We start from the raw sequence: 25,685 nt of genomic DNA, 5'->3' as shown, positions 1-25,685 counted from the left end.
AATATGTAAGGTTTCAAATTCAAATTTAATTTCACTTAGGAGCTAAAAAATCGTCATCAAACCCAACAATTTTACATGTTTCACATTTGAGGGTTGCTGAATTTTGTTTTTTCATAACTCAAACACGAACTCGCGAAGTTGAATTTGAAACTGAAATCTTCTTTTAGGGGATTTGAAACTGAAATCTAACAGGGCTTTAGAACGTCTCATCTCCAATAACTTCATTTTTAGATTTTTTGAAACACGACTATCACTTGGTTTTCACCGGATACTTTCTCCGATGTTTTGCCGTACTCTAGGGGGAACTATACTCTTTTTACATTTCAGATATTATTAACACGTGATGGACAAGACTTCAACCCAACAAGATAAGGTCGTATTTTCTCGCAAAAAAAAAAACAAAACAAGATAAGGTCGTCTTGCCTCTCCCATTGGCTGGCTCCAGTTAGGCGTCTTTTACTATCAGCACTGCTAGTAGTATATCCAGTGAGCATGGCCCACGTCGTTTTCATTGTTGTTGAGAACGCAAAAGGGATCAGAGGTGCCTGCTTACCTAGGCACAAACTTTTTCTGAAAATGACCTACTTAGGTACAATCACCAAGAAAGAAATATCGGCCGAGCATCCCTTGAGGGCAGGGCAATACGGCATGACACCTTTGGGAGAAAGGAATATTTCCTGCAATTGCGGAGTAAAAATGTAAACACCTGATCCAACTATCTTAATTTCTCTAATCTCTATGTATTTTAAACATAATTAATCACATACACGAATAATGCGCACGGCACTAGATCTATATAATCGCACGCACACACTATATCCCTAGGAATGCACGTGCGCGTGCAAATTTATGAACGCGCAGACGTATACCTTATCCATATGCACACACACACATGCAAACTCGAGTTCTATGAACACCTCCAAAAGACTTAAGTTAACACGTCATAATACTGAAAATAAAAGCACAGCGTAGAAAAGTCTGAAACAAATCCAAAAAAACATGCAAACACCTGTGTCAAGTCTAACACTTCAAACCTGATGGGTTGATTTTACCACAAGAAATCTGACCCTAAGCTATGCTTAGTTCGGCATATGTAGAAAGAAGCATCGTCACCTAGTAAATCTAAGTATAAGTATATGGTACTAAACTACTCCACATGTTCCTAAATATAAGTCCTTTAGATATTCCATACGAACTACATGTAAAGCAAAACGAGTGAATGTACACTCTAAAACATGTCTATATACATCCGTATGCAACCATAAAAAAATCTCTAAAAAGACTTATATTCAGAAACGGAGGAAGTACTCCCTCTTTTTCAAATTACTCGTCTCAAAAATGGATGTATCTAGAACTAAAATACATCTAGATACATCCATACCCGCGACAAGTAATTTGGAACGGAGGGAGTAGTACTTAACGTCTTATATTATAGGACGAAAAGGTGTGATTTTATACAAGAATAGCGATTTTTAAAGTTTTATTAGTGAATTTTTATATTCATTTCTATGACGAGTAATTCAAAACGGAGAAAGTATCTTAATCCTCATGGTTAAAAACAACGATTAGCCCTTAATATACTTTTGAAACCAACGAAGCTTTGTGGAGCAAACGAAATCAACGCAGCCCGATTGTCTTGATTAACGTGTCAACATTACCGCGCCACCATTGATAAGTACTTTCGCCGAAACAAAACAAATTAGGTTAACACGAGCAGATAAGCATCAAGCCAGCAGCCAGAAATGCATGGAGACAAAAACAATTTACTACTTCTACTGACGACCAAGAGAAAACTCCGGGTGCACGTATGACAATTTACTACACTTCCGGCAGCTCGCCAGTTTAGCCGCACTCTCGCTGACCTCCGGGCCCACCGAATCCGCCCCCCAATCACCGATCCCCTGTTCCGCTAAGCCCACCCGGGCACGCCCACGCCCGCCCCCACGTACGTGCACGCGCCCACAAAGACCACCCGACCACCACCACCTCCCCCCTCCCTCCGGTCGCCTCCGGCCTTGCCTCGCCCCCTCGCCCCTCCCCCCGCCGCCTGCCCCGGCAGCCCGTCCCTGGCCCCCATGGCGGCCGCGGAGGTGTACTCGCCGACCGCGGCGGCGGCGGCGCAGCACCAGCAGCGCGGGAAGGCGGCGACGCAGGCGTGGCAGGCGGTCGTCGGCTGGATCGGCTTCCTCCTCCAGGTCCTGCTCCAGATCCTCCGCGGCACGCCCTCCTGCGCCCAGCTCCTCTCCTTCGTCGGCTTCCGCTACCCGCTCCTCTCCTCCGCCTCGGCCGCCCCCGACCAGCCGTCGCCGGAGGTGGCCTTCATGCCGCTCCGCTCCGAGATCCCGGCCGACGCCGCCCCCGTCCCGGCGCCCCCGCCTGAGCCCCTCCAGCGCCTCACGGTACGGGAAGATTCGGTTTTTCATTGGGTTCCTTGGAGCTATTTGCTGTTCCGGTCAGGGAGCAATAGATACTTTGGAAGGGGATGGATTCCATTTCGATAGGAAGTGGATGCAGGAGGAGTGTCTCCATCCAATTGCCGTCCATTTCTGTCTTCGGGCTGGTGAATTTGGGATTAGGCGGAGGGGTTGGTTTGAGCTAATTGGGTGTTCTTCCTGGTTAATTCAGTTAGCTTTGATTGATAGTGTGTTTTATTTGCTGCTGAATTAGTATATTTGCTATAAAGCAGGCCATTTCGGGTTGTTGGGTGGTAAAAAATCGTCTTCTCCGATTACGAGCACCTAGAGTCACTTGTGTTGCAAATCCAAAACAAAAGCTTAGTTGATGTTAGTAGCCACTTCAATCCCAAAACAAGGGCTTATTGATTTATTAGCCAACAACTGCATTAATCTCATCTCTAGACAAGGGCTGGTTTAGAGAATTTACAGGATCCCGGTGCTGCTACCTTTACTGGATCAAATACTCCCTCCGTCCAGAAATACTTGTCCTAGAAATGAATGTATTTAGACTTATTTTAGTTATAGATACATCCATTTTATCCATTTCTAGGACAAGTATTTCCAGACGGAGGGAGTACTTAATTAGGCAATATATTGTTTCTGGTCACTGATCTTGTACTAGTCAATTTGCGAGAGACCATTTCTGGGAAACTTCTTGTCGCTGCTGTTACTTGAGAAGATATCTGAGCCTGCCCCTCAATACTGGCAGCGTGATTGGATATGAATTATGATATTACGCATTTGGTCATGATAGATGAATCGGCATGTGTGCTGTTTTACTGGCACATACACTCATAACAGTGTTTCTTATAAGCATACTGTATTTAGTATGATGAGCTTATGGCTTCCCACAAAATAGAATCAACTGAATTAATATTTGTGTTAAAACTAAATCCAAGCCACATTTAGTGTGAAGTCAGCTTTAACGATTCTGCTATAAACTCATTCATTATCTCTGAACAAATATGGACTACCTTTTCAGGTAGTGCTTGACCTGGACGAGACTTTAGTTTCTGCGTACGAATCATCTGGTCTTCCTCCTATTGTACGCACCCAAGCTGTTGAAGCTGGATTACATTGCTTTGACATGGAGTGCATATCAACTGATAAGGTACCAAACTTCTGCTCTTGCTACTTTATTGTGTTATCCTTTTAATCATTACTGATAAAGGACTATTTTCTTGTGTGAGCTGTAAAGGATGTTGAAGGGAAACAAAAGGTGAATCATGTTACTGTTTTTGAACGTCCTGGTCTGCATGAGTTCTTGCAGAAAACTAGTGAGTTCGCAGATCTTATCCTCTTTACAGCGGGTTTAGAAGGTATGGTGGCTGCTAATATTTTATTCATCTCTCTCTCTCTCGTCACATGATCCCAATCAGCTTCCTCACCATACCTGTCCAAATTTCTCCTCAGGTTATGCAAGACCTTTAGTGGACATAATAGATGCTCATAATAGGTTCAAACTCCGTCTCTATCGTCCATCAACTGTTACTACGTAAGTGTTACAGAAACTTCCCCATAGGGATAGGATACAAGTGATTTTGTAACGTCGTGCTGCTGCTGCTGCGTCTTGATGATAGCCATCATTACTTTGCTTTCTGTCATGTGTACACAACTAATCAGTTGAATGTTACATGCAAACCAGCAGTTCTTTAGGTGGAAAAGCACATGTAGTTTATTTATAATTTGTATGAGTTCAATACTAGAGATTGGTCGTTTCCCATCAATTTGAGTGACAAACTGACAATATTAACACAATCCTTTCTTTTAAGGCATGCCATGCACTGAATGTACCATACAGTGGGTGATTACCTGAAAAGATTAGATTGAAGATGGTAATCTGCAGTGTTTGAGTAGTGTAAGGATTAGAGCGACGATGATATCTACAGTCTGCAATGTTGGGGGGGCATGACCCTGGATCTCTGCGGTGCAATGCCAGCCATGAAGGGTGCCACACTGCAAAGGCAGGGTGGCCAGAATATAAGGGATTTATTGTCTCTTCTTCATGGTCCATCCATACCCTTCGTCATGCCTTATAGCGCCAATTTTAGAAAAAGAAGGAAGCAGCTCATCAATTCTGCTTGCATACAAGGCATGTCCCTGTGCTAGTCTTTAGTAATGAATCGATGGTGCTTTCTTCGGCTCTGCATGCATGTTTTTGCATGTAATACTTTGTTTGGAGTAGGACTGGCTGATAGTGCATATAATACTTGTTTGCCAATAACCTAACACAATACAGTAGCGGGCCAGTTCATTTTCTGATATCAGTGGGCGTGTACAATTTCAGGGAATACAGAGAGCATGTGAAAGATCTTTCGTGCCTGTCAAAAGATTTCAGTAGAATCGTCATTGTCGACAACAATCCGTTCAGCTTCATAGTGCAGCCTTTGAATGGAATACCTTGTGTTCCATTTTCAGCTGGACAACACTCAGACGATCAAGTAACTGATAATGGACACCCGTCATTCAATGGTTCCGGTCCTCTAATTTGTACATGTTCATTGATATTCCTTTTTGTACTGTTTTTCAGCTGATGGAGGTTATCTTCCCGCTCCTGAAGCATCTCTCTGTCCAGAGAGATGTGAGGCCAGCCCTGTACGAAAGGTTTCATATGCCAGAATGGTTCCAAAAGCATGGGATCCCTCGAACTGATCAGGCTCTCTAAGACTTGTTTAGGTGGAGAAGAATCAAGTGCCTGCCACGCCATATGTCCCTTAGGGGGAGAGCACTTGTACATTATTATTTATATTCATTTTTAGATTCTCTTCCCTGATATAAGATCATGTCATTGTTCATACAGAATTGCCATGTCTGGAGGTAAAAGGAAATGTAATCTAGCAGAATGTCACATTTGTATTGGTGTCAACATCAATTGTTGTATATCACCTTTGTTGTAAATTTGCTTGTTGATAGCTCATTTAATCTAATGCACAGTTCAAGGTCTATAGCTATGATGTCAAGAGGCTACATCAACTGACATTTAATCAAGGTTTCAGTCAGAAATTATGTTTGTGGAAATTCGCAAACAAACAAACAAATTTGTTCAGGGAATTTTACCAGCATTTTTGCCAAAATCATGTGTTTATAAATCTAACCGTCTGATATTTACATAGGCCTAAGACCAATAAGCATATAATTAAATCACTAAGGAATCACACAAGACTGGATTTTTAAGCTTGCTGACATTCAAATTTTGTCAGAGTCTCTTTAGCCTGAACTCTGGACATGAGAGGAGGCACTGAAGCTTCTTCCTTATCTGAGTTTCTGGGCGCGGAAATCGCTGGAACTTCGTATCTGGCTGATAATCTGTGCGGCCTCGTCAAATCTGTATGCTCTCTCGTACACGCCGGCGGACACGAGATAGAGCTCCCTCTTGTCGATGCTGGGGTCATGGCTAAGCTCGCCGACCAGCCGCTCCAGCGCCTCGAAGTCCTGCTGAGCGCCCAGCAAGCTGAGCATCTGGAAGTGCACCCTGTCCGAGAACACGCAGCCTTCCTCCCTCAGCGCCCGGTACAGCCCCGCGGCCTTGTCGAACTCCTTGAGCTTGCCATAGGCGTTCATGGTGACGGCGATCGTCTCCGAGTCCGGCAGGTGGCCCAGCCTCCTCATCTCGTCGAGCACCTCCACCACGCTCCGGTGCCGCCTGTTCTTGGCGAACAGCGCCATCATCGCCCGGTGCACCGACGGGTCCTTGACCTCGCCGGTGTGGACCGCGCGGCGGAACAGCCACGCGGCCTCCTCCACCCGCCCGGCGCTGGCCAGGATCTTCATGGCCGTCTCCTTGGGGATGGCCTGGTCCGGGTCTCTAAGCTCGCGCAGCAGCCGCTTGGACTGTGACACGAGCCCCGCGCGCTCGTACGCGACCACCATCGTCTGGTACAGCACCGGGTCCATCTCCGTGCCGGACTCCCGCAGCTTGTCGAAGAGCTTGGCGGCGCGGTCCAGCTTCCCGGCCTTCACCCAGATGGAGAGGACGGTGGAGTAGGTGACGGCGTTGGGCTGGATGCCGCCGGCCTGCATTTGCTGCACCAGGCTCCCGGCCTTGTCGTCCTCCAGTGCCTTGCCGTGGATGGCAATCATGGTGTTGTACGTCACCACGTTGGGCCTGACGGCGGCGCCGTTGCTGGCGCCGTCGGAGGCGGTGCTGCACATGAGGCCGAAGAGGTGGACCGCCTCCCCGAACAGCCCGGCGTCGCCGTACACGCGGAGCATGGTGTTGTACGTGACGACGCTCGGCGGCACCCCGGCGCGGCGCATGGACCAGAAGAGCCGGTCGGCGTCGCGCGCGAGGTCCAGCTGCCCGTACGCGTTGAGCACGATGTTGAAGACGGAGAGGTCGGGCTTGACGCGCGCCACGGCGCGCATGTGCGAGAAGAGCGAGACCGCCGCGAGGTGCCGGCCGCGGCGCGCGAGCGCGGCGAGGACCGGGGCGTAGGACTCGGCGTCGGGGGCCACGCCGTCGGCGGGGACGTCGTGGAGCAGCAGGCGCTTGGCGTCGCGTAGCAGGTCGGACTTGCAGTAGGCGGCGATGGCGGCGTTGTAGGCCTTGAGGTCGGGCCTGATCCCCGCGGCGCGGAGGCGGGAGAAGAGCGCGAGCGCCTTGGGCGCGTCGCCGGCGCGGAGGGCGAGGTGGATGAGGTTGGAGAAGAGCACCAGGTCGGGCGCCACGGCGTCGGCCTCCATGAGCGGGAGGAAGGTGAGCGCGTGGTCGAGGTGGCCCGCGCGGGTGAGCGCCGCGAGGAGCGTGGAGTAGGAGAAGCCGTCGGCCGCGACGCCCCTGGCGCGCATCTCGAGGAGGAGGCCCGACGCGAGGCGGAGCTGGCCGGCGCGGCAGGCGGCGCGGAGCAGGAGGTTGTAGGGGACGAGGAGCGCCGACGAGGAGAGGTCGGGCGCGAGGAGGTCGAGCAGGGCGACGCCGCGCCGCGGGTCCGGGAGGCGGGAGAGGAGCGTGCAGAGGAGGCGCGGGGAGACGGGTCGGTGCGGCGAGAGCGCGGCGGCCAGGTCGGGGGCCGCGCGCGCGGCGGAGAGCGCCGCCACGAGGGCGGCGACGTCGGGGGCGTGGTCCTGGCGCTGGAGCTCCGCGGATTTGTGGCGGTGGAGGGGATGCGAGCTCGGGAGGTTGGGGTTTAGCCAGATGGACTTGGCGCCTGCGGCGGGGCCGCGGCGGTGGGGCGACGGGGAAGGGAGGGCGGCGGCCGCTGCTGCCGTCGGCGGCATTGGTCTTGGGGTGCGGGAGTGGCGCGGCAGCCGGGAAACGGATAGGAGATTTTTTGGCGTTGGCAGGGACGTTTGCGAGACGTATCGGGCTGGATTGGGACACCCGTCGGAGCAAAATGCCGCGTCGGAGCGAAGTGGCAGCATTCAGATTTCAGAACTTGTGCTTGAGCGACAGGGTTGCGGCTTGACAATCGAGAGTTCACAGCCAAAATAGAGCCAGCAGCACTTAAACGTTCATATATTTTGGGTCAGCACGGTACATATATTTTGGGTCATTTAAGGCCATGTTTACAACGCCCTCGAACTGATCTGCACGTCTGAATTCTCGCAAACCAAAAACAAAATTGAGGGAGGTTTGTGACCTTCTGAACAGCCGTCACGTAGGCGTTTCACGCCCCAGACCCAGCCAAAATCAAGGTGGAGCTCGCACATTTTGACATTTACCATTTTTTCTAGTGAAAGCCCCCCTCCCCCCCCCCCCCTCGTCGTGGCCCCGCCTCCTAGTTCCCATCCATTTCGCCCTCCGCCGCCACAATGGAGACGACCGAGAAGGTCATCGTCACACTACAGCCGAAAGGACAAGTTGGTGGTGGTCGCCAGCAAGGTTAACATGACAAAATGCAACACCTACCACCACAAAACAAAAGAAGGGGGAGGACACTTTGGCGGCAGCCAGTCACCCAGTACCTCCTCCTCCAAAGCGTATGAAGACGCGGTTGCGTGTCATGCAATCACCGTTGCCCTGCAGCTCGGTCCGCAGCATCAGTCCGTGTCCACCATCACCGCTGGCCATCAAGTATCGTTCAAAGTCGACCTCAACGGGGACTACACCTTCACGAAGCCTCAGTCGCAGTCGCCGACACTTGTCCATTCGTGGATGCCGGCTCCCTCGCCCTTCGGTGTCGGGTCTCTGTTTGCCGGAATGTTTCAACTGGGCGAGATGGTGGATGACGAAGAGGCACTGATGAACATGATCCATGACATTGCAGGCCATGAAGACGATCAAGTGGAGGACTCCCAGCCGGAGGCAGAGACACAACAACGCCCAGATGTCGGACACCACGTAGACCTAGCCGACGTACACCCAACAGTCGGGCGGTGATCCAGACAACATTTGGGCGTCGGGTGCGGGTCCAAAGAAGAAGAGGGGAGAATTTTTTAACTTGAAGGATGATGAATTGTTGGTTGATGCGTGATTGGGCACAAGAATTGATCCGACTCATGGCACGGAAGTAAAAGGGGGTGGAACATTTTGGACAAGTGTGTATGCTTGATTTCATGAGCAAAAGCACTATGATCCCTATCACACAGAAGTGATCCATGAGGGTAGCTCGAAATCGCTCACTAATCGATGATACACCATTCAAGAGACCACAAGCAAGGTTTTTTTTTTGAAAAGAAGGATGATCCCCGGCCTCTGCATCAATCGATACATGCAACCATATTATTAAATAAACATGTAACAAAGTCTTAAGGTTCAAAGAGGCTCATAAACTGAGCATTATCGAAAGAAAATAAAACTGAAAAGTGTCACATCCGGCGACATAGAACTGAAAAGTGCCACATCCGGCGATAAAAAACAAGCTACGATGCCTACACACCTAGCCTATTATTAGCTGGTCACCCAAATCGGCTGAAGATAGCCCGTGCTTGTTGGGGAACGTAGTAATTTCAAAAAAAATTCACGACTATCGCTACCGCTTAGTGATAAAGTAAAGCATTACAGCGTGATTGCATTGCATACAATAAAGCGACAACCATATGGCTCCTGCCAGTTGCCGATAACTCGGTTACAAAACATGATCATCTCATACAATAAAATTTAGTATCGTCTCTTGACCATATCACATCACAACATGCCCTACAAAAACAAGTTAGACGTCCTCTACTTTGTTGTTGCAAGTTTTACGTGGCTGCTACGGGCTTAGCAAGAACCCTTCTTACCTACGCATCAAAACCACAATGATAGTTTGTCAAGTTGGTGCTGTTTTAACCTTCGCAAGGACCGGGCGTAGCCACACTCGGTTCAACTATAGTTGGAGAAACTGACACCCGCCAGCTACCTGTGTGCAAAGCACGTCGGTAGAACCAGTCTCGCGTAAGCGTACGCGTAATGTCGGTCCGGGCCGCTTCATCCAACAATACCGCCGAACCAAAGTATGACATGCTGGTAAGCAGTATGACTTATATCGCCCACAACTCACTTGTGTTCTACTCGTGCATAACATCAACGCATAAAACCTAGGCTCGGATGCCATTGTTGGGGAACGTAGTAATTTCAAAAAAATTCCTACGCACACGCAAGATCATGGTGATGCATAGCAACGATAGGGGAAAGTGTTGTCTAGGGACCCTCGTAGACCGTTCGCGGAAGCGTTATATCAACACGGTTGATGTAGTCATACGTCTTCACGTCCGACCGATCCAAGTACCGAAAGCACGGCACCTCCGAGTTCTGCACACGTTCGGCTCGGTGACGTCCTCGCCTTCTCGATCCAGTAAGAGGGGCGAAGTAGTAGATGAGTTCCGGCAGCACGACGGCGTGGTGACGGTGTTGGTGAAGAACAATCTCCGCAGGGCTTGGCCTAAGCACTACGAAAACTATGACGGAGGATAAACTAGAGGGGACGGGGTTGCCGGCACATGGCTTGGTGTTTCTTGATGTGTCTTTGGTGCTAGCCCTACCCCTCTATTTATATGTTGAGCCTTGGGGTCGAAACTTGGAGTAAAAGCCTCCTCAAAGTCGGTTTCACCCGAAAGGCAAGAGTCCTTCTCGGACTCTAGGGCTAGATGCCAGGGTTCCCGGCGTCTACCCCCTAGACGCCAGGGTTCCTGGCGTCTAGCCTCTGGTCTCCGCAAAACTTCCTTTTGCACTTTCCAAAAGCCTCGCGGGCTTTCCCCTTTGGCCCAGATAAAGTGTTCTCGTGCCCAAACATTTCGGGAAACATCCAGAACCCCTTCCGGTGAATTCCGGAACCCTTCCGGAGATCAAACACTACTATCCCATATATCAAACTTTATCTCCGGACCATTACGGAGTTCCTCGTCATGTCCGTGATCTCATCTCGGACTCCGAACAACATTCGGTCATCAACATACACAACTCATATAGTACTATATCGTCAACGAACGTTAAGCGTGCGGACCCTACGGGTTCGAGAACTATGTAGACATGACCGAGACACCTCTCTGGTCAATAACCAATAGCGGGACCTGGATGCCCATATTGGCTCCTACATATTCTACGAAGATCTTTATCGGTCAGACCGCATAACAACATACGTTGTTCCCTTTGTCATCGGTATGTTACTTGCCCGAGATTCGATCGTCGGTATCTCAATACCTAGTTCAATCTCGTTACCGGCAAGTCTCTTTACTCGTTCCGTAATACATCATCCTGCAACTAACTCATTAGTTGCAATGCTTGCAAGGCTTAAGTGATGTGCATTACCGAGAGGGCCCAGAGATACCTCTCCGACAATCGGAGTGACAAATCCTAATCTCGAAATACGCCAACCCAACAAGGACCTTCGGAGACGCCTGTAGAGCACCTTTATAATCACCCAGTTATGTTGTGACGTTTGGTGGCACACAAAGTGTTCCTCCGGTAAACGGGAGTTGCATGATCTCATAGTCATAGGAACATGTATAAGTCATGAAGAAAGCAATAGCAACAAACTAAACGATCAAGTGCTATGCTAACGGAATGGGTCAAGTCAATCACATCATTCTCCTAATGATGTGATCCCGTTAATCAAATGACAACTCATGTCTATGGTTAGGAAACATAACCATCTTTGATCAACGAGCTACTAGAGGCATACTAGTGACACTCTGTTTGTCTATGTATTCACACATGTATTATGTTTCCGGTTAATACAATTCTAGCATGAATAATAAACATTTATCATGATATAAGGAAATAAATAATAACTTTATTATTGCCTCTAGGGCATATTTCCTTCAGTCTCCCACTTGCACTAGAGTCAATAATCTAGTTCACATCGCCATGTGATTTAACATCAATAGTTCACATCACCATGTGATTAACACCCATAGTTCACATCGACATGTGACCAACACCCAAAGGGTTTACTAGAGTCAATAATCTAGTTCACATCGCTATGTGATTAACACCCAAAGAGTACTGAGGTGTGATCATGTTTTGCTTGTGAGAGAAGTTTAGTCAATGGGTCTGCCATATTCAGATCCGTAAGTATTTTGCAAATTTCTACGTCAACAATGCTCTGCATGGAGCTACTCTAGCTAATTGCTCCCACTTTCAATATGTATCCAGATTGAGACTTAGAGTCATCTGGATCAATATCAAAACTTGCATTGACATAACCCTTTACGACGAACCTTTTGTCACCTCCATAATCGAGAAACATATCCTTATTCCTCTAAGGATAATTTTGACCAATGTCCAGTGATCTACTCCTAGATCACTATTGTACTCCTTTGCCAAACTTAGGGCAGGGTATACAATAGGTCTGGTACACAGCATGGCATACTTTATAGAACCTATGGCTGAGGCATAGGGAATGACTTTCATTCTCTCTCTATCTTCTGCCGTGGTCGGGTTTTGAGTCTTACTCAACTTCACACCTTGTAACACAGGCAAGAACTCCTTTTGACTGTTCCATTTGAACTACTTCAAAATCTTGTCAAGGTATGTACTCATTGAAAAAAACTTATCAAGCGTATTGATCTATCTCTATAGATCTTGATGATCAATATGTAAGCAGCTTCACCGAGGTCTTTCTTTGAAAGAACTCCTTTCAAACATTCCTTTATGCTTTGCAGAATAATTCTACATTATCTCCGATCAACAATATGTCTTTCACATATACTTATCAGAAATGCTGTAGTGCTCCCACTCACTTTCTTGTAAATACAGGCTTCACCGCAAGTCTGTATAAAACTATATGCTTTGATATCAAAGCGTATATTCCAACTCCGAGATGCTTGCACCAGTCCATAGATGGATCGCTGGAGTTTGCATATTTTGTTAGTACCTTTAGGATTGACAAAACCTTCTGGTTGCATCATATACAACTCTTCTTTAATAAATCCATTAAGGAATGCAGTTTTGTTTATCCATTTGCCAAATTTCATAAAATGCGGCAATTGCTAACATGATTCGGACAGACTTAAGCATAGATACGAGTGAGAAACTCTCATCGTAGTCAACACCTTGAACTTGTCGAAAACCTTTTTGCGACAATTCTAGCTTTGTAGATAGTAACACTACTATCAGCGTTCGTCTTCCTCTTGAAGATCCATTTAATCTCAATGGCTCGCCGATCATTTGCCAAGTCAATCAAAGTCCATACTTTGTTCTCATACATGGATCTCATCTCAGATTTCATGGCCTCAAGCCATTTCGCAGAATCTGGGCTCATCATCGCTTCCTCATAGTTCGTAGGCTCGTCATGGTTAAGTAACATGACCTCCAGAACAGGATTACCGTACCACTCTGGTGCGGATCTCACTCTGGTTTACCTACGAGGTTCGGTAGTAACTTGATCTGAAGTTACATGATCATCATCATTAGCTTCCTCACTAATCGGTGTAGTAGTCACAGGAACAAATTTCTGTGATGAACTACTTTCTAATAAGGGAGCAGGTACAGTTACCTCATCAAGTTCTACTTTCCTCTCACTCACTTCTTTCGAGAGAAGCACCTTTTCTATAAAGGATCCATTCAAAGCAACGAATATATTGCCTTCGGATCTGTGATAGAAGGTGTACCCAACATTTTCTTTTGGGTATCCTATGAAGACGCACTTCTCCGATTTGGGTTAGAGCTTATCAGGTTAAAACTTTTTCACATAAGCATTGCAACCTCAAACTTTAAGAAACGACAGCTTAGGTTTCTTGCCAAACCATAGTTCATACGGTGTCGTCTCAACGGATTTAGATGGTGCCCTATTTAACGTGAATGCAGCTGTCTCTAATGCATAACCCCAAAACGATAGTGGTAGATCGGTAAGAGACATCACAGATCGCACCATATCTAATAAAGTACGGTTATGACGTTCGGACACACCATTATGCTGTGGTGTTCCAGGTGGCGTGAGTAGTGAAACTATTTCACATTGTTTTTAACTAAAGGCCAAACTCATAACTCAAATATTTTACTTCTGCGATCATATCGTAGAAACTTTTATTTTTGTTACGATGATTCTCCACTTCACTCTGAAATTCTTTGAACTTTTCAAATGTTTCAGACTTGTGTTTCATCAAGTAGATATACTCATATCTGCTCAAATCATCTGTGAAGATCAGAAAATAATGATACCTGCCACGAGCCTCAATATTCATCAGACCACATACATCAGTATGTATGATTTCCAACAAATCTGTTGCTCGCTCCATTGTTCTGGAGAACGGAGTCTTAGTCATCTTGCCCATGAGGCATGGTTCGCAAGCATCAACTGATTCATAATCAAGTGATTCCAAAAGCCCATCAGCATGGATTTTCTTCATGCGCTTTACATCAATATGACCTAAACGGTAGTGCCACAAATAAATTGCACCATTATTATTAACTTTGCATCTTTTGGTTTCAATATTATGAATATGTGTATCACTACGATCGAGATCCAACGAACCATTTTCATTGGGTGTGTAACCATATAAGGTTTTATTCATATAAACAGAACAACAATTTATTCTCTTACTTAAATGAATAACTGTATTGTAATAAACATGATCAAATCATATTCATGCTCAACGCAAACACCAAATAACACTTATTTAGGTTCAACCTAATCCCAAAAGTATAGGGAGTGTGCGATGATGATCATATCAATCTTGGAACCACTTCCAACACACATCGTCACTTCACCCTTAACTAGTCTATGTTCATTCTGCAACTCCCGTTTCGAGTTACTACTCTTAACAACCGAACCAGTATCAAATACCGAGGGGTTGCTACGAACACTAGTAAAATACACATCAATAATCTGTATATCAAATATACCTTTGTTCACTTTGCCATCCTTCTCATCCGCCAAATACTTGGGGCAGTTCCGCTTCTAGTGACCAGTCCCTTTGCAGTAGAAGTACTTAGTCTCAGGCTTAGGACAAGACTTGGGCTTCTTCACTTGAGCAGCAACTTGCTTGCCATTCTTCTTGAAGTTCCCCTTCTTCCCTTTGCCCTTTTCTTGAAACTAGTGGTCTTGTCTACCATCAACACTTGATATTTTTCTTGATTTCTACCTTCGTCGATTTCAGCATTACGAAGAGCTTGGGAATCGTTTCCGTTATCCCTTGCATATCATAGTTCATCACGAAGTTCTACTAACTTGGTGATGGTGACTAGAGAATTCCGTCAATCACTATTTTGTTTGGAAGATTAACTCCCACTTGATTCAAGCGATTGTAGTACCCAGACAATCTGAGCACATGCTCACTGCTTGAGCTATTCTCCTCCATCTTTTAGCTATAGAACTTGTTGGAAACTTCATATCTCTCAACTCGGGTATTTGCTTGAAATATTAACTTCAACTCCTGAAACATCTCATATGGTCCATGACGTTCAAAACGTCTTTGAAGTCCCGATTCTAAGCCGTTTAAGTATGGTGCACTAAACTATCAAGTAGTCATCATATTGAGCTAGTCAAATGTTCATAACATCTGCATCTGCTCCTGCAATAGGTTTGTCACCTAGCGGTGCATCAAAGACATAATTCTTCTGTGCAGCAATGAGGATAAACCTCAGATCACGGATCCAATCCGCATCATTGCTACTAACATCTTTCAACTTAGTTTTCTCTAGGAACATATCAAAAATAAAACAGGGGAGCTAAACGCGAGCTATTGATCTACAACATAGATATGCTAATACTACCAGGACTAAGTTCATGATAAATTAAAGTTCAATTAATCATATTACTTAAGAACTCCCACTTAGATAGACATCCCTCTAATCCTCTAAGTGATCACGTGATCCAAATCAACTAAACCATGTCCGATCATCACGTGAGATGGAGTAGTTTCAATGGTGAACATCACTATGTTGATCATATCTACTATATGATTCATGCTCGACCTTTCGGTCTCCGTGTTCCGAGGCCATATCTGTTATATGCTCGGCTCGTCAAGTTTAACCTGAGTATTCCGCGTGTGCAACTATTTTGCACCCGTTGTATTTGAACGTAGAGCCTATCACACCCGATCATCACGTGGTGTCTCAGCACGAAGAACTTTCGCAATGGTGCATACTCAGGGAGAACACTTATACTTTGATAATTTAGTGAGGGATCATCTTATAATGCTATCGTCAATCAAAGCAAGATAAGATGCATAAAAGATAAACATCACATGCAATCAATATAAGTGATATGATATGGCCATCATCATCTTGTACTTGTGATCTCGATCTCCGAAGTACCGTCATGATCACCATCGTCACCGGCGTGACACCTTGATCTCCATCGTAGCATCGTTATCGTCTTGCCAATCTTATGCTTCCACGACTATCGCTACCGCTTAGTGATAAAGTAAAGCATTACAGCGCGATTGCATTGCATACAATAAAGCGACAACCATATGGCTCCTGCCAGTTGCCGATAACTCGGTTACAAAACATTATAATCTCATACAATAAAATTTAGTATCATGTCTTGACCATATCACATCACAACATGCCCTGCAAAAACAAGTTAGACGTCCTCTACTTTGTTGTTGCAAGTTTTACGTGGCTGCTACGGGCTTAGCAAGAACCCTTCTTACCTACGCATCAAAACCATAACGATAGTTTCTCAAGTTGGTGCTGTTTTAACCTTCGCAAGGACCGGGCGTAGCCACACTCCTTTCAACTATAGTTGGAGAAACTGACACCCGCCAGCCACCTGTGTGCAAAGCACGTCGGTAGAACCAGTCTCGCGTAAGCGTACGCGTAATGTCGGTCCGGGCCGCTTCATCCAACAATACCGCCGAACCAAAGTATGACATGCTGGTAAGCAGTATGACTTATATCGCCCACAACTCACTTGTGTTCTACTCGTGCATAACATCAACGCATAAAACCTAGGCTCGGATGCCATTGTTGGGGAACATAGTAATTTCAAAAAAATTCCTACGCACACGCAAGATCATGGTGATGCATAGCAACGAGAGGGGAAAGTGTTGTCTAGGGACCCTCGTAGACCGTTCGCGGAAGAGTTATATCAACACGGTTGATGTAGTCGTACGTCTTCACGTCCGACCGATCCAAGTACCGAAAGCACGGCACCTCCGAGTTCTGCACACGTTCGGCTCGGTGACGTCCTCGCCTTCTCGATCCAGTAAGAGGGGCGAAGTAGTAGATGAGTTCCGGCAGCACGACGGCGTGGTGACGGTGTTGGTGAAGAACAATCTCCGCAGGGCTTGGCCTAAGCACTACGAAAACTATGACGGAGGATAAACTAGAGGGGACGGGGTTGCCGGCACACGGCTTGGTGTTTCTTGATGTGTCTTTGGTGCTAGCCCTACCCCTCTATTTATATGTTGAGCCTTGGGGTCGAAACTTGGAGTAAAAGCCTCCTCAAAGTCGGTTTCACCCGAAAGGCAAGAGTCCTTCTCGGACTCCAGGGCTAGATGCCAGGGTTCCCGGCGTCTACCCCCTAGACGCCAGGGTTCCTGGCGTCTAGCCTCTGGTCTCCGCAAAACTTCCTTTTGCACTTTCCAAAAGCCTCGCGGGCTTTCCCCTTTGGCCCAGATAAAGTGTTCTCGTGCCCAAACATTTCGGGAAACATCCAGAACCCCTTCCGGTGAATTCCGGAACCCTTCCGGAGATCAAACACTACTATCCCATATATCAAACTTTATCTCCGGACCATTACGGAGTTCCTCGTCATGTCCGTGATCTCATCTCGGACTCCGAACAACATTCGGTCATCAACATACACAACTCATATAGTACTATATCGTCAACGAACGTTAAGCGTGCGGACCCTACGGGTTCGAGAACTATGTAGACATGACCGAGACACCTCTCTGGTCAATAACCAATAGCGGGACCTGGATGCCCATATTGGCTCCTACATATTCTACGAAGATCTTTATCGGTCAGACCGCATAACAACATACGTTGTTCCCTTTGTCATCGGTATGTTACTTGCCCGAGATTCGATCGTCGGTATCTCAATACCTAGTTCAATCTCGTTACCGGCAAGTCTCTTTACTCGTTCCGTAATACATCATCCTGCAACTAACTCATTAGTTGCAATGCTTGCAAGGCTTAAGTGATGTGCATTACCGAGAGGGCCCAGAGATACCTCTCCGACAATCGGAGTGACAAATCCTAATCTCGAAATACGCCAACCCAACAAGGACCTTCGGAGACTCCTGTAGAGCACCTTTATAATCACCCAGTTATGTTGTGACGTTTGGTGGCACACAAAGTGTTCCTCCGGTAAACGGGAGTTGCATGATATCATAGTCATAGGAACATGTATAAGTCATGAAGAAAGCAATAGCAACAAACTAAACGATCAAGTGCTATGCTAACGGAATGGGTCAAGTCAATCACATCATTCTCCTAATGATGTGATCCCGTTAATCAAATGACAACTCATGTCTATGGTTAGGAAACATAACCATCTTTGATCAACGAGCTACTAGAGGCATACTAGTGACACTCTGTTTGTCTATGTATTCACACATGTATTATGTTTCCGGTTAATACAATTCTAGCATGAATAATAAACATTTATCATGATATAAGGAAATAAATAATAACTTTATTATTGCCTCTAGGGCATATTTCCTTCAGTGCTACCGTCTCCCAGCGGTTGCACCAAATAACCATAGGCTCCCTGAAGTCCGCATGAGTGAGTAAGGACCACATACGGATCCAAGATGTAACTCTGTAGATAATCTGCAAGTAATTATTGAATTTTGTCCCTTTAAAAATCATATCATTCTAGTGTTCCATATAGCCCAAAATAATGCACATATTCCAATCCGAATATGTTTAGCTATGTGTATGTCCATTCCATTAAGCCACGTTCCAAATAACATGTTTATGTTCCTTGGGGGATGAACGTTAAAAGCTATATGAATTGATCGCCATAATAATTTTGCAAGAGGACATTCGAGAAAGAGGTATTTAATCGTTTCATTTAGATCAGAAAAACAGCACCTGGAGTTACCAACCCAATTCCTTTTTCACCAAGTTATCTTTGGTTAGAATGACTTTTTTATGGACGAACCACATAAAGATTTTAATTCGAAGCGGAACTTTAATCTTCCAAATGTGCAAATACCTCAACAATGGCCCGGAATCAATGAGGTCTGAATACATGGATTTCACTGAGAAAATTCCATTCATGGTTAACTTCCAGCGTATTGTATCCGCCTGATCGGATAGGTGAACATCCATCAACCTACGGACCAGGTGCAACCATGCATTCCAACGTTCACCTGGTAGGGATCTGCTAAATTGAAAAGTGCCACATCCGGCGATAAAAACATATGAGCTCTTGGATTGTCACGCTACTCGACCATTCAAGAGGCCACAAGCAAGTATTGCGGCTTTTACAAACAATTGCAAATCCGATGGCCAAGTAGCGCGACAGTCCAAGAGCTCATATGTCTTTTGTTGCTCTATGTGCGTTAGTCATTTGGCCGGATATGCTCTGTGTGTTGGTCATTTGGCCGGATATGCAACTTGTTGATCATGTGTTTTTCTTCCTAGGTCGGTCAGTGCATGCACATTGTTGTTTAGGACAAAAAAGAAGCACTTCCTCTTCATACATTGTTGATTGAAGTTGAATGTGCGCCTCAAGTGGCTTAATGTTGTCGTCAATTCCGTCAAAACCGCATCATGCCCAATGTAGATAAATATGGTGATCCAACAAAAGGAGTCCTTGCTCCCGCCAAAAGGATAGGTAGGAATTGGGGCAGAAAGTACTAGGAGGACGAGGGGAGAAGGAGAAGCGAAAAGAGACGGCGGCCAAGATGACGAAGAGGTTCAAGGACATCATGGCAAAGAAGGAGTAGGCATACATCAAGCACAATGATGCAAAGGAGGAAAAGAAGACCAAGAGGTTTGACAAGTTCATGGAGGCGCAAGCTAAGAAGATCAAGCTCCAAGAGAAGAAGATTGATGCCAAGATGTTGACCATGAAGATGTCGGACTTGGATTCTATGCGGCGAACATTGTGCAAGCATATCATGCTAGCATATTGGAGCGCTACTCAGATGCTTCGGAGGAGCCAGACGAGGAGTGAAGAATTTGACACGGAAAGCTGAACTAGGAGGCAAAAATTGACGTCTTTTTCCTTCCTTGACTCTTTTTAGATCGGTTGGATGTAAAAACTTGTTGATCCAATGCTTTTTAGTTGTGATTGCATATTTTTTTTTCAAAAAGGGGGTATGCCCCAGCCTCTGCATCTGAATGATGCATATGAACATTGTCACTGAGTTGCTATTGATCTATGTATGCATCAAATGGAGGTGGAGGAGGCCGGACCCGGAGCGGACATGTGGTGCACCAGGTTGATGGCCGGCTCCACTACCATTGTCCGCCGATGTTTGGTGTGTCCGATTCGATGCACGGCGTTGTAGATGTCCTTATCAAACACTGGACAATTATTTTTGTATCTTAAATTTTCACTGATGAATCACATAGATTACAAGTGTAAGTTTCAGCTGTACAGACACACATGGAAAATTTCCTCATATTTACATACACGCATGAATCAGCAAGGCTTCCACTCCGAGAATTGCGCTGAAAGACCGACACCAACCAAGAAACCGGGCCACAGGCCAGTTCAACAAAGCCTGCAGCCAAAAGGGCAAAGACCCTCTACACCTCAAGGAAACAGCAACGTTTCATGCCACATGGAACTCTCAGAAAACCACTCTTTTTTTACAAGTTTTTAAAAGAAGGCTTCACAAAAGGAGTACCGAAACTTCATCCTTATAACGTGAGCAAATCACCCCTGAAGCAGAAGAAAGGAGTGGCTGGCCCCAGATTAGTACTCGGATGAAAGCCACGGATGCTCGAGCGCTTCGCTGGCTGTTGGTCTCTTCCTGGGGTTTATTTGCAGCAGATAAGATAGAAAATCCACAAACTGCGGATCAGGGCATCGCAAGTGATGTCGCAAAGAAGACTTCTCTGGGACTAACTCCTCTAATTGACCTGTCTCCTGGATACAGATAAGGACGGTAAGTCCAAGTTTTTTAGTTTTTACTATCCACGATATTAAGATCGAGTGGTTATCGAATACTTTTAATGCATTTGACTGATAGGGGCTTGAAACAGCAAACATGAAATGAAGTGTACCTCATTCTTGGTGAAAAGGCCATAATCATCGGTGAAATATTTATGTGTTTCCTGTCCCAACTCTAACATTTCCATGTCTATTGGACCAATTATCCCGATCATTCGGGCAAGCATCATGGACACTGGCTCATTAGGAAATAGTACCTGTCATGTGCAAGAGTCAACATTATGAGTTTTATGAGCAGATGATTTGCTGCTTTTAAATGGTAAAACAACTAGAAGCACACCATTGTGCTTTGTGTTTGTGTGAGTTGAGGTTATATAAGATAAAAAGACTATCCACGTCCTCCAAGACAGAAACAAAAACACCTACCATATACATCTCTGGTTGGAGCTATATATTTCCATAGATTTTCAAGCTCTATTTTACTCACTCTGCTTTTGGAGGACCACAGATCTACATATATTTGAAAAATAAAGAATATGGACATGCTAGTATACTATGAAGTCCATGTATTGCAATCTCCATAAGATCAATCTACTGATATGACCAACCATCGACCATTATGTGCTTATTATCATAGTAAGATCTTAATCTATGTACAAAATTCAAATTATCAACTCAGCAAAAGAACTACTTACTTCACCAGTGTACAGTTCAGCAAGGATGCAACCAAGAGACCAAATGTCAATCCTCTGATCATATGGCAGGCCCAGAATGACCTCGGGAGCTCGATAAGAACGTGACTGGACATACAGGCATAAGCTGTCTGTCAAGAAGCAACTACTTCCAAGATCGATGACCTTAATTTCACACCTGCTGTAGCTCTTGATAAGGATATTCTCTGGCTTTAGGTCACAATGAATGATCCTTAAATGGTGCAAATATACCAAAGCTTCTAAGCATTGGCGAGCAATTGCCTGAAAGAAAGGGACAATTTTGTTTCACCAGAACTCCTAACTTTCATGAGTGAATTATAACTGTGCTCAATCTGTTAATCATATAAACAACTTTATCTTTTTACGAAAACAATAAGTTTGGAGTACATATTTTAATTCTAAGTTTAAGCACAATATGCCAACAAATAAGGTGCGGCGTACAGGTGGCATGTTCTTATGTGCATGCATAATTATTGCACTAAGGGATTCTCAGAGAATGTCACAGTAATACAGAATATCTGGTAAATGTCAATTCAACATACCTGTATCCTAGGAAATGTAAAGTACAAGTCACCACCAGAATCCTGGTTATATTTCTGAAACTCATACAGATTTGCTCGCAGTAATTCAGTGACAATGAAAAGATGTTCCTGCCAATATTTGTTTACTGTCAGCAATCAGCTTTATGCAAGGTAGAATGCGAAAGGAAAAATGTTTACTAGGCTCGACAATCAAACGCATGCCTGCAAGCAAATGAAGTATGTTGCTACAGTACATCTTTTGAGATATTCATAAGGACCAAGTCCCTTAAATATCTTCTTATATTCCAAACAATCAAGTACTAGTTTGCAGTATGGAGTTGACAGAAAATGGGTATCTTAGCCAACTGCCCCTCCCTCAAGTGAGTATACCTGATGATAGAAGTAGTCATAGAGCCGCAGTACATGATGCTCATCTGATGGATCGTATTTATTCACAAACTTCAGCAGTTTTATCTCATCCAAACTCTGATCGAAGAAATCCTTATCATTTTTTATTATTTTTAGGCAAATATCTATTCCTGTCTGAAGATCATGTGCTTGGACAACCTTGCTGAATGCAGCCGAGCCAAGATATTCAGTAACATAATATCTTCCTGCTATGACTGAATTCAAGACAATGGGAAAATCTTTATTTGCTTCAAAGCCAGTTCTGCAATGGATGCATACCATATAAGCATATGTATTATTTCTAGAACAACAACTAAAGAAAGAAAAAAAAGATTTGATGTGAACCTGTTCTTGCGGTGGACAATTCTCAATTCAAATACCTCGTATTCCTGATGGAAATTAGAGACGGCCTGATCAATGTTTGACTCTGGATCTTCTTTCTCAGCTATAAGTGTAGCAGATTTCCGAACATCTGTATTCAATGGCCCAACATCTTCAAACTCGTAGGTGTCATCATAATCATCAGTCTCAGGGAAAGGATGCAAGCTATAACTCTCTTTCAGATATTCTTTATCACTGCTGCTTTTCAGATTGTTTTCATTGTTATAATCCAACTCTACATTATCAGTGACATGGCGCACCTGTACTGGACCTATGCAAGACGGTAAACATTTGAAATTAGAACCGAAACAAACAGCAAGCAAGCAAAGGAAAACCTTTAGACAGTAAAGTGGATAACAGGCACTACATGACCCATGCGTTAGTGCTTATAAGCATTGGACAGCAACAAAATTTGCTCCTTGATTATTTGCAGCTCTGAAAATGTTACTGAAAATGGCCGTCACTGGCTAGTATAACATTTTCCCTGCCTTGCATATTTGCAAAATGGCAGCAGAGATTCAGGTATTTACAATTCAACCTGGAAATCTCTACAGTACCCAACCTTTTAGATATTGTAATTTATTCCCACTCCCCCTCTACATTAAATCCAGTAAACAATTTCAAACTGTCTTCATTCGAATAAGTGATTTAAGAGGAGAAACTTTACATTATACTAGTAGTACCATAGAATTTGCAACAAATGGAGTACTGATACTTACTTGCAGCAATTTCAGCATCATCATAAGTATCAAATGAACTGAGCATTTGAAGCTCCTTCTCCACAACATTCAGCTCCATATGGTCGTCTACTTGCACAGAATTTGTCGGCAAATCACACTCAAGCACAGCATCCCCACTCTGTTTCATCTGAAACACATCCGGGCCACACTCATCCAGTATCTCCGTCTGGTCATCCATGATCTTGTACCTCCCATACACGGCAGAGCTAGAATTCCTGAGCACCTCGAGCTCCTGAAAATTCTTTAGTCCCCTGGCACAGCAACCGCAGAGCGGTGACGAGCAGGTGTACACCTCGGCGCACCCCTCACAGCCGTCATTGCCGGCGTGTTCATGGCGGCAGTAGTCGCCAGGGCCAAACACGAACGTTTCTGCCGGTCCTGGGCCGCCCTGAGCGCCGAGAACAAACTTGTCCTCCTCCTTGTCTCTGTCGCCCGGCTTGGTATGGAAGATGTGGTCGTCGTAGAGCCAGCCTTCCTGGAAGAAGAGGTCGGTGGTGTCGTACTGGCGTGCTGTGCCGAACTCCATCTCAGATGACGACGCGTCTGACAGCGAGTGCTGCGACGACCACACGCCATAAGGGTTCAGCAGGCCTGATCCAAGAAACAGAAACATCAAATTCTGGGTCAGAATTATGATAAAATTTCCTAGAATTAGGAGAACAGAGCACTGGACTAGGCGGGGAGATAGAATTTTGTGGCAGGCGTCGGTGATGGGCCGAACCGAGGGAGGGGTTTAACCAGTCCCCCAGGATCAATTTCAATTCTTTGACAGTAAGTATGAAAATCTTCCAAGAAGAAACATATTGGGTCGAACCAGAGGCTTGGAATTGTTCTCAAAGCCACCGAAATATCGGCGCACGGATCGAGATTTCGCGGTGCAAAGCGCGCCAGCGACGGAAACAGAGAGGGGCCTGGAGGAGGAGGGGTTTAACGGAAACGGAAAAAGGACTTACGGCGTGACTACCTGAGGGCGATGAGCGCATGCTGACGAAGGCGGAGGAGGACGCCGAGCCGGAGCTGGAGCCGGGGCTGGCAGGCGGCGGCAGGCCGGCGCCCGAGGCCGACATACGGAGGGGCGGGAGCTGGGGATCTAATGCGGCGGCGGGCCCGGGCTCCCCGTCGGCGGCGCGGCCCAGCACGTCGTCCCGGAGCGCGGAGGCGGTGCTGGCGAAGCCGTGGTCGGTGAGGAAGGCCATGACCTCGTCCAGGCCCGGCGCGGCCATGTGTTCTTCGTCCGGGGCGCGCGGGGCGGCCGGGGGCGATGACGGCCGGTTGGTGCTCAGGCGCGTGGCGCGCGGCGTGAGGTAAGCAGTTGCGTCGCCATTGGAGCTTGGAAGCGAAGCGAGCGAGTCAGTCAGGTCGGGTCGGGTCAGTGCGGGGGAGGAGAGGACGAGGAGGAGGAGGCGAGGACTGGAGAAGGAGGGGGCGAAGAAGTCAGAGGAAAGAGAGGGGAGGGGAGAGCACGAGGCCGCATAGGATCACCAGGGTCGCGTGTGCGTAAGCATAAATGGCTGCCTTAATTGCCTTTCAGCCCCTCTGGTGGAGTGGTTTTGCACAAATGCTCACCCAATTTGGGTTCTCCCCGAGCAACTGACTAAAAGTATGAGGTGTTTCTTTATAGTTTAAGTTTATTAATAAAGTCTGAAGTTGTTTGGATAAACTACTCTCTCCTCCGTCCCATAATATAAGATTATATTAGTGTATAGATCTTATTTTATCATGGGACAAACAGAGATAATACTCTACGCATTTGCCGCGGTAATCTTGTTAAAATAAATGCTTTATCGATGAATATTCAATTCCGAGTCCAGGCTCATCTGCACCTGGTGAATAGTAACTTCAAAAACATAGCATAAGAAATCGAAAAACATATCATATTTTTTGAATTTTTCCCCTGTTACTTTGAATTTGCTATTCACCCACGGGTGCAGATGCACCCGAGAGTTGAAATGCCTCGTCCCGCTATTAGGTGATATGTAAAAATTATAATTACTGGAAATAAAACATAAGAGTACTTCTTGATATACACTTTAGGAACGTTAAAAAATTGAAGCATATAACAAAAGCATGCATGAAGGAG

At 45.8% G+C, this 25,685-nt stretch overlaps 3 protein-coding genes across 3 annotated transcripts; 1 reads left to right on the top strand and 2 right to left on the bottom strand.

The window, feature by feature from the left end:
* Positions 1-1,941: 1,941 nt before the first annotated feature.
* On the top strand, positions 1,942-5,401 carry LOC125545204 (uncharacterized). Its single transcript, XM_048709087.2, has 6 exons — positions 1,942-2,399; positions 3,439-3,567; positions 3,655-3,775; positions 3,870-3,951; positions 4,744-4,897; positions 4,987-5,401. The coding sequence occupies exons 1-6, from the start codon at positions 2,076-2,078 to the stop codon at positions 5,119-5,121; spliced, it is 945 nt and encodes a 314-aa protein (XP_048565044.1). The 5' UTR covers positions 1,942-2,075; the 3' UTR covers positions 5,122-5,401.
* A 173-nt stretch (positions 5,402-5,574) lies between these two features.
* LOC147980627 (Tetratricopeptide repeat (TPR)-like superfamily protein) lies at positions 5,575-7,862 on the bottom strand. The gene has a single exon (XM_087513420.1). It carries the CDS (start codon positions 7,815-7,817, stop codon positions 5,709-5,711), a length of 2,109 nt encoding a protein of 702 aa, XP_087369546.1. The 5' UTR covers positions 7,818-7,862; the 3' UTR covers positions 5,575-5,708.
* A 12,396-nt stretch (positions 7,863-20,258) lies between these two features.
* On the bottom strand, positions 20,259-25,092 carry LOC125545203 (uncharacterized). Its single transcript, XM_048709086.2, has 8 exons — positions 24,570-25,092; positions 23,585-24,196; positions 22,830-23,136; positions 22,467-22,746; positions 22,098-22,205; positions 21,538-21,816; positions 20,956-21,099; positions 20,259-20,818 (listed from the first exon to the last, which is right to left on the bottom strand). Exons 1-8 carry the CDS (start codon positions 24,826-24,828, stop codon positions 20,645-20,647), a joined length of 2,163 nt encoding a protein of 720 aa, XP_048565043.1. The 5' UTR covers positions 24,829-25,092; the 3' UTR covers positions 20,259-20,644.
* Positions 25,093-25,685: the final 593 nt, after the last annotated feature.

This window comes from Triticum urartu, chromosome 3A (assembly GCF_056163025.1).
Source record: "Triticum urartu cultivar PI428250 chromosome 3A, HENAU_Tu73, whole genome shotgun sequence".
Classification (NCBI taxonomy): domain Eukaryota; kingdom Viridiplantae; phylum Streptophyta; class Magnoliopsida; order Poales; family Poaceae; genus Triticum; species Triticum urartu.
This window is presented reverse-complemented; position numbering and strand designations above follow the sequence as displayed.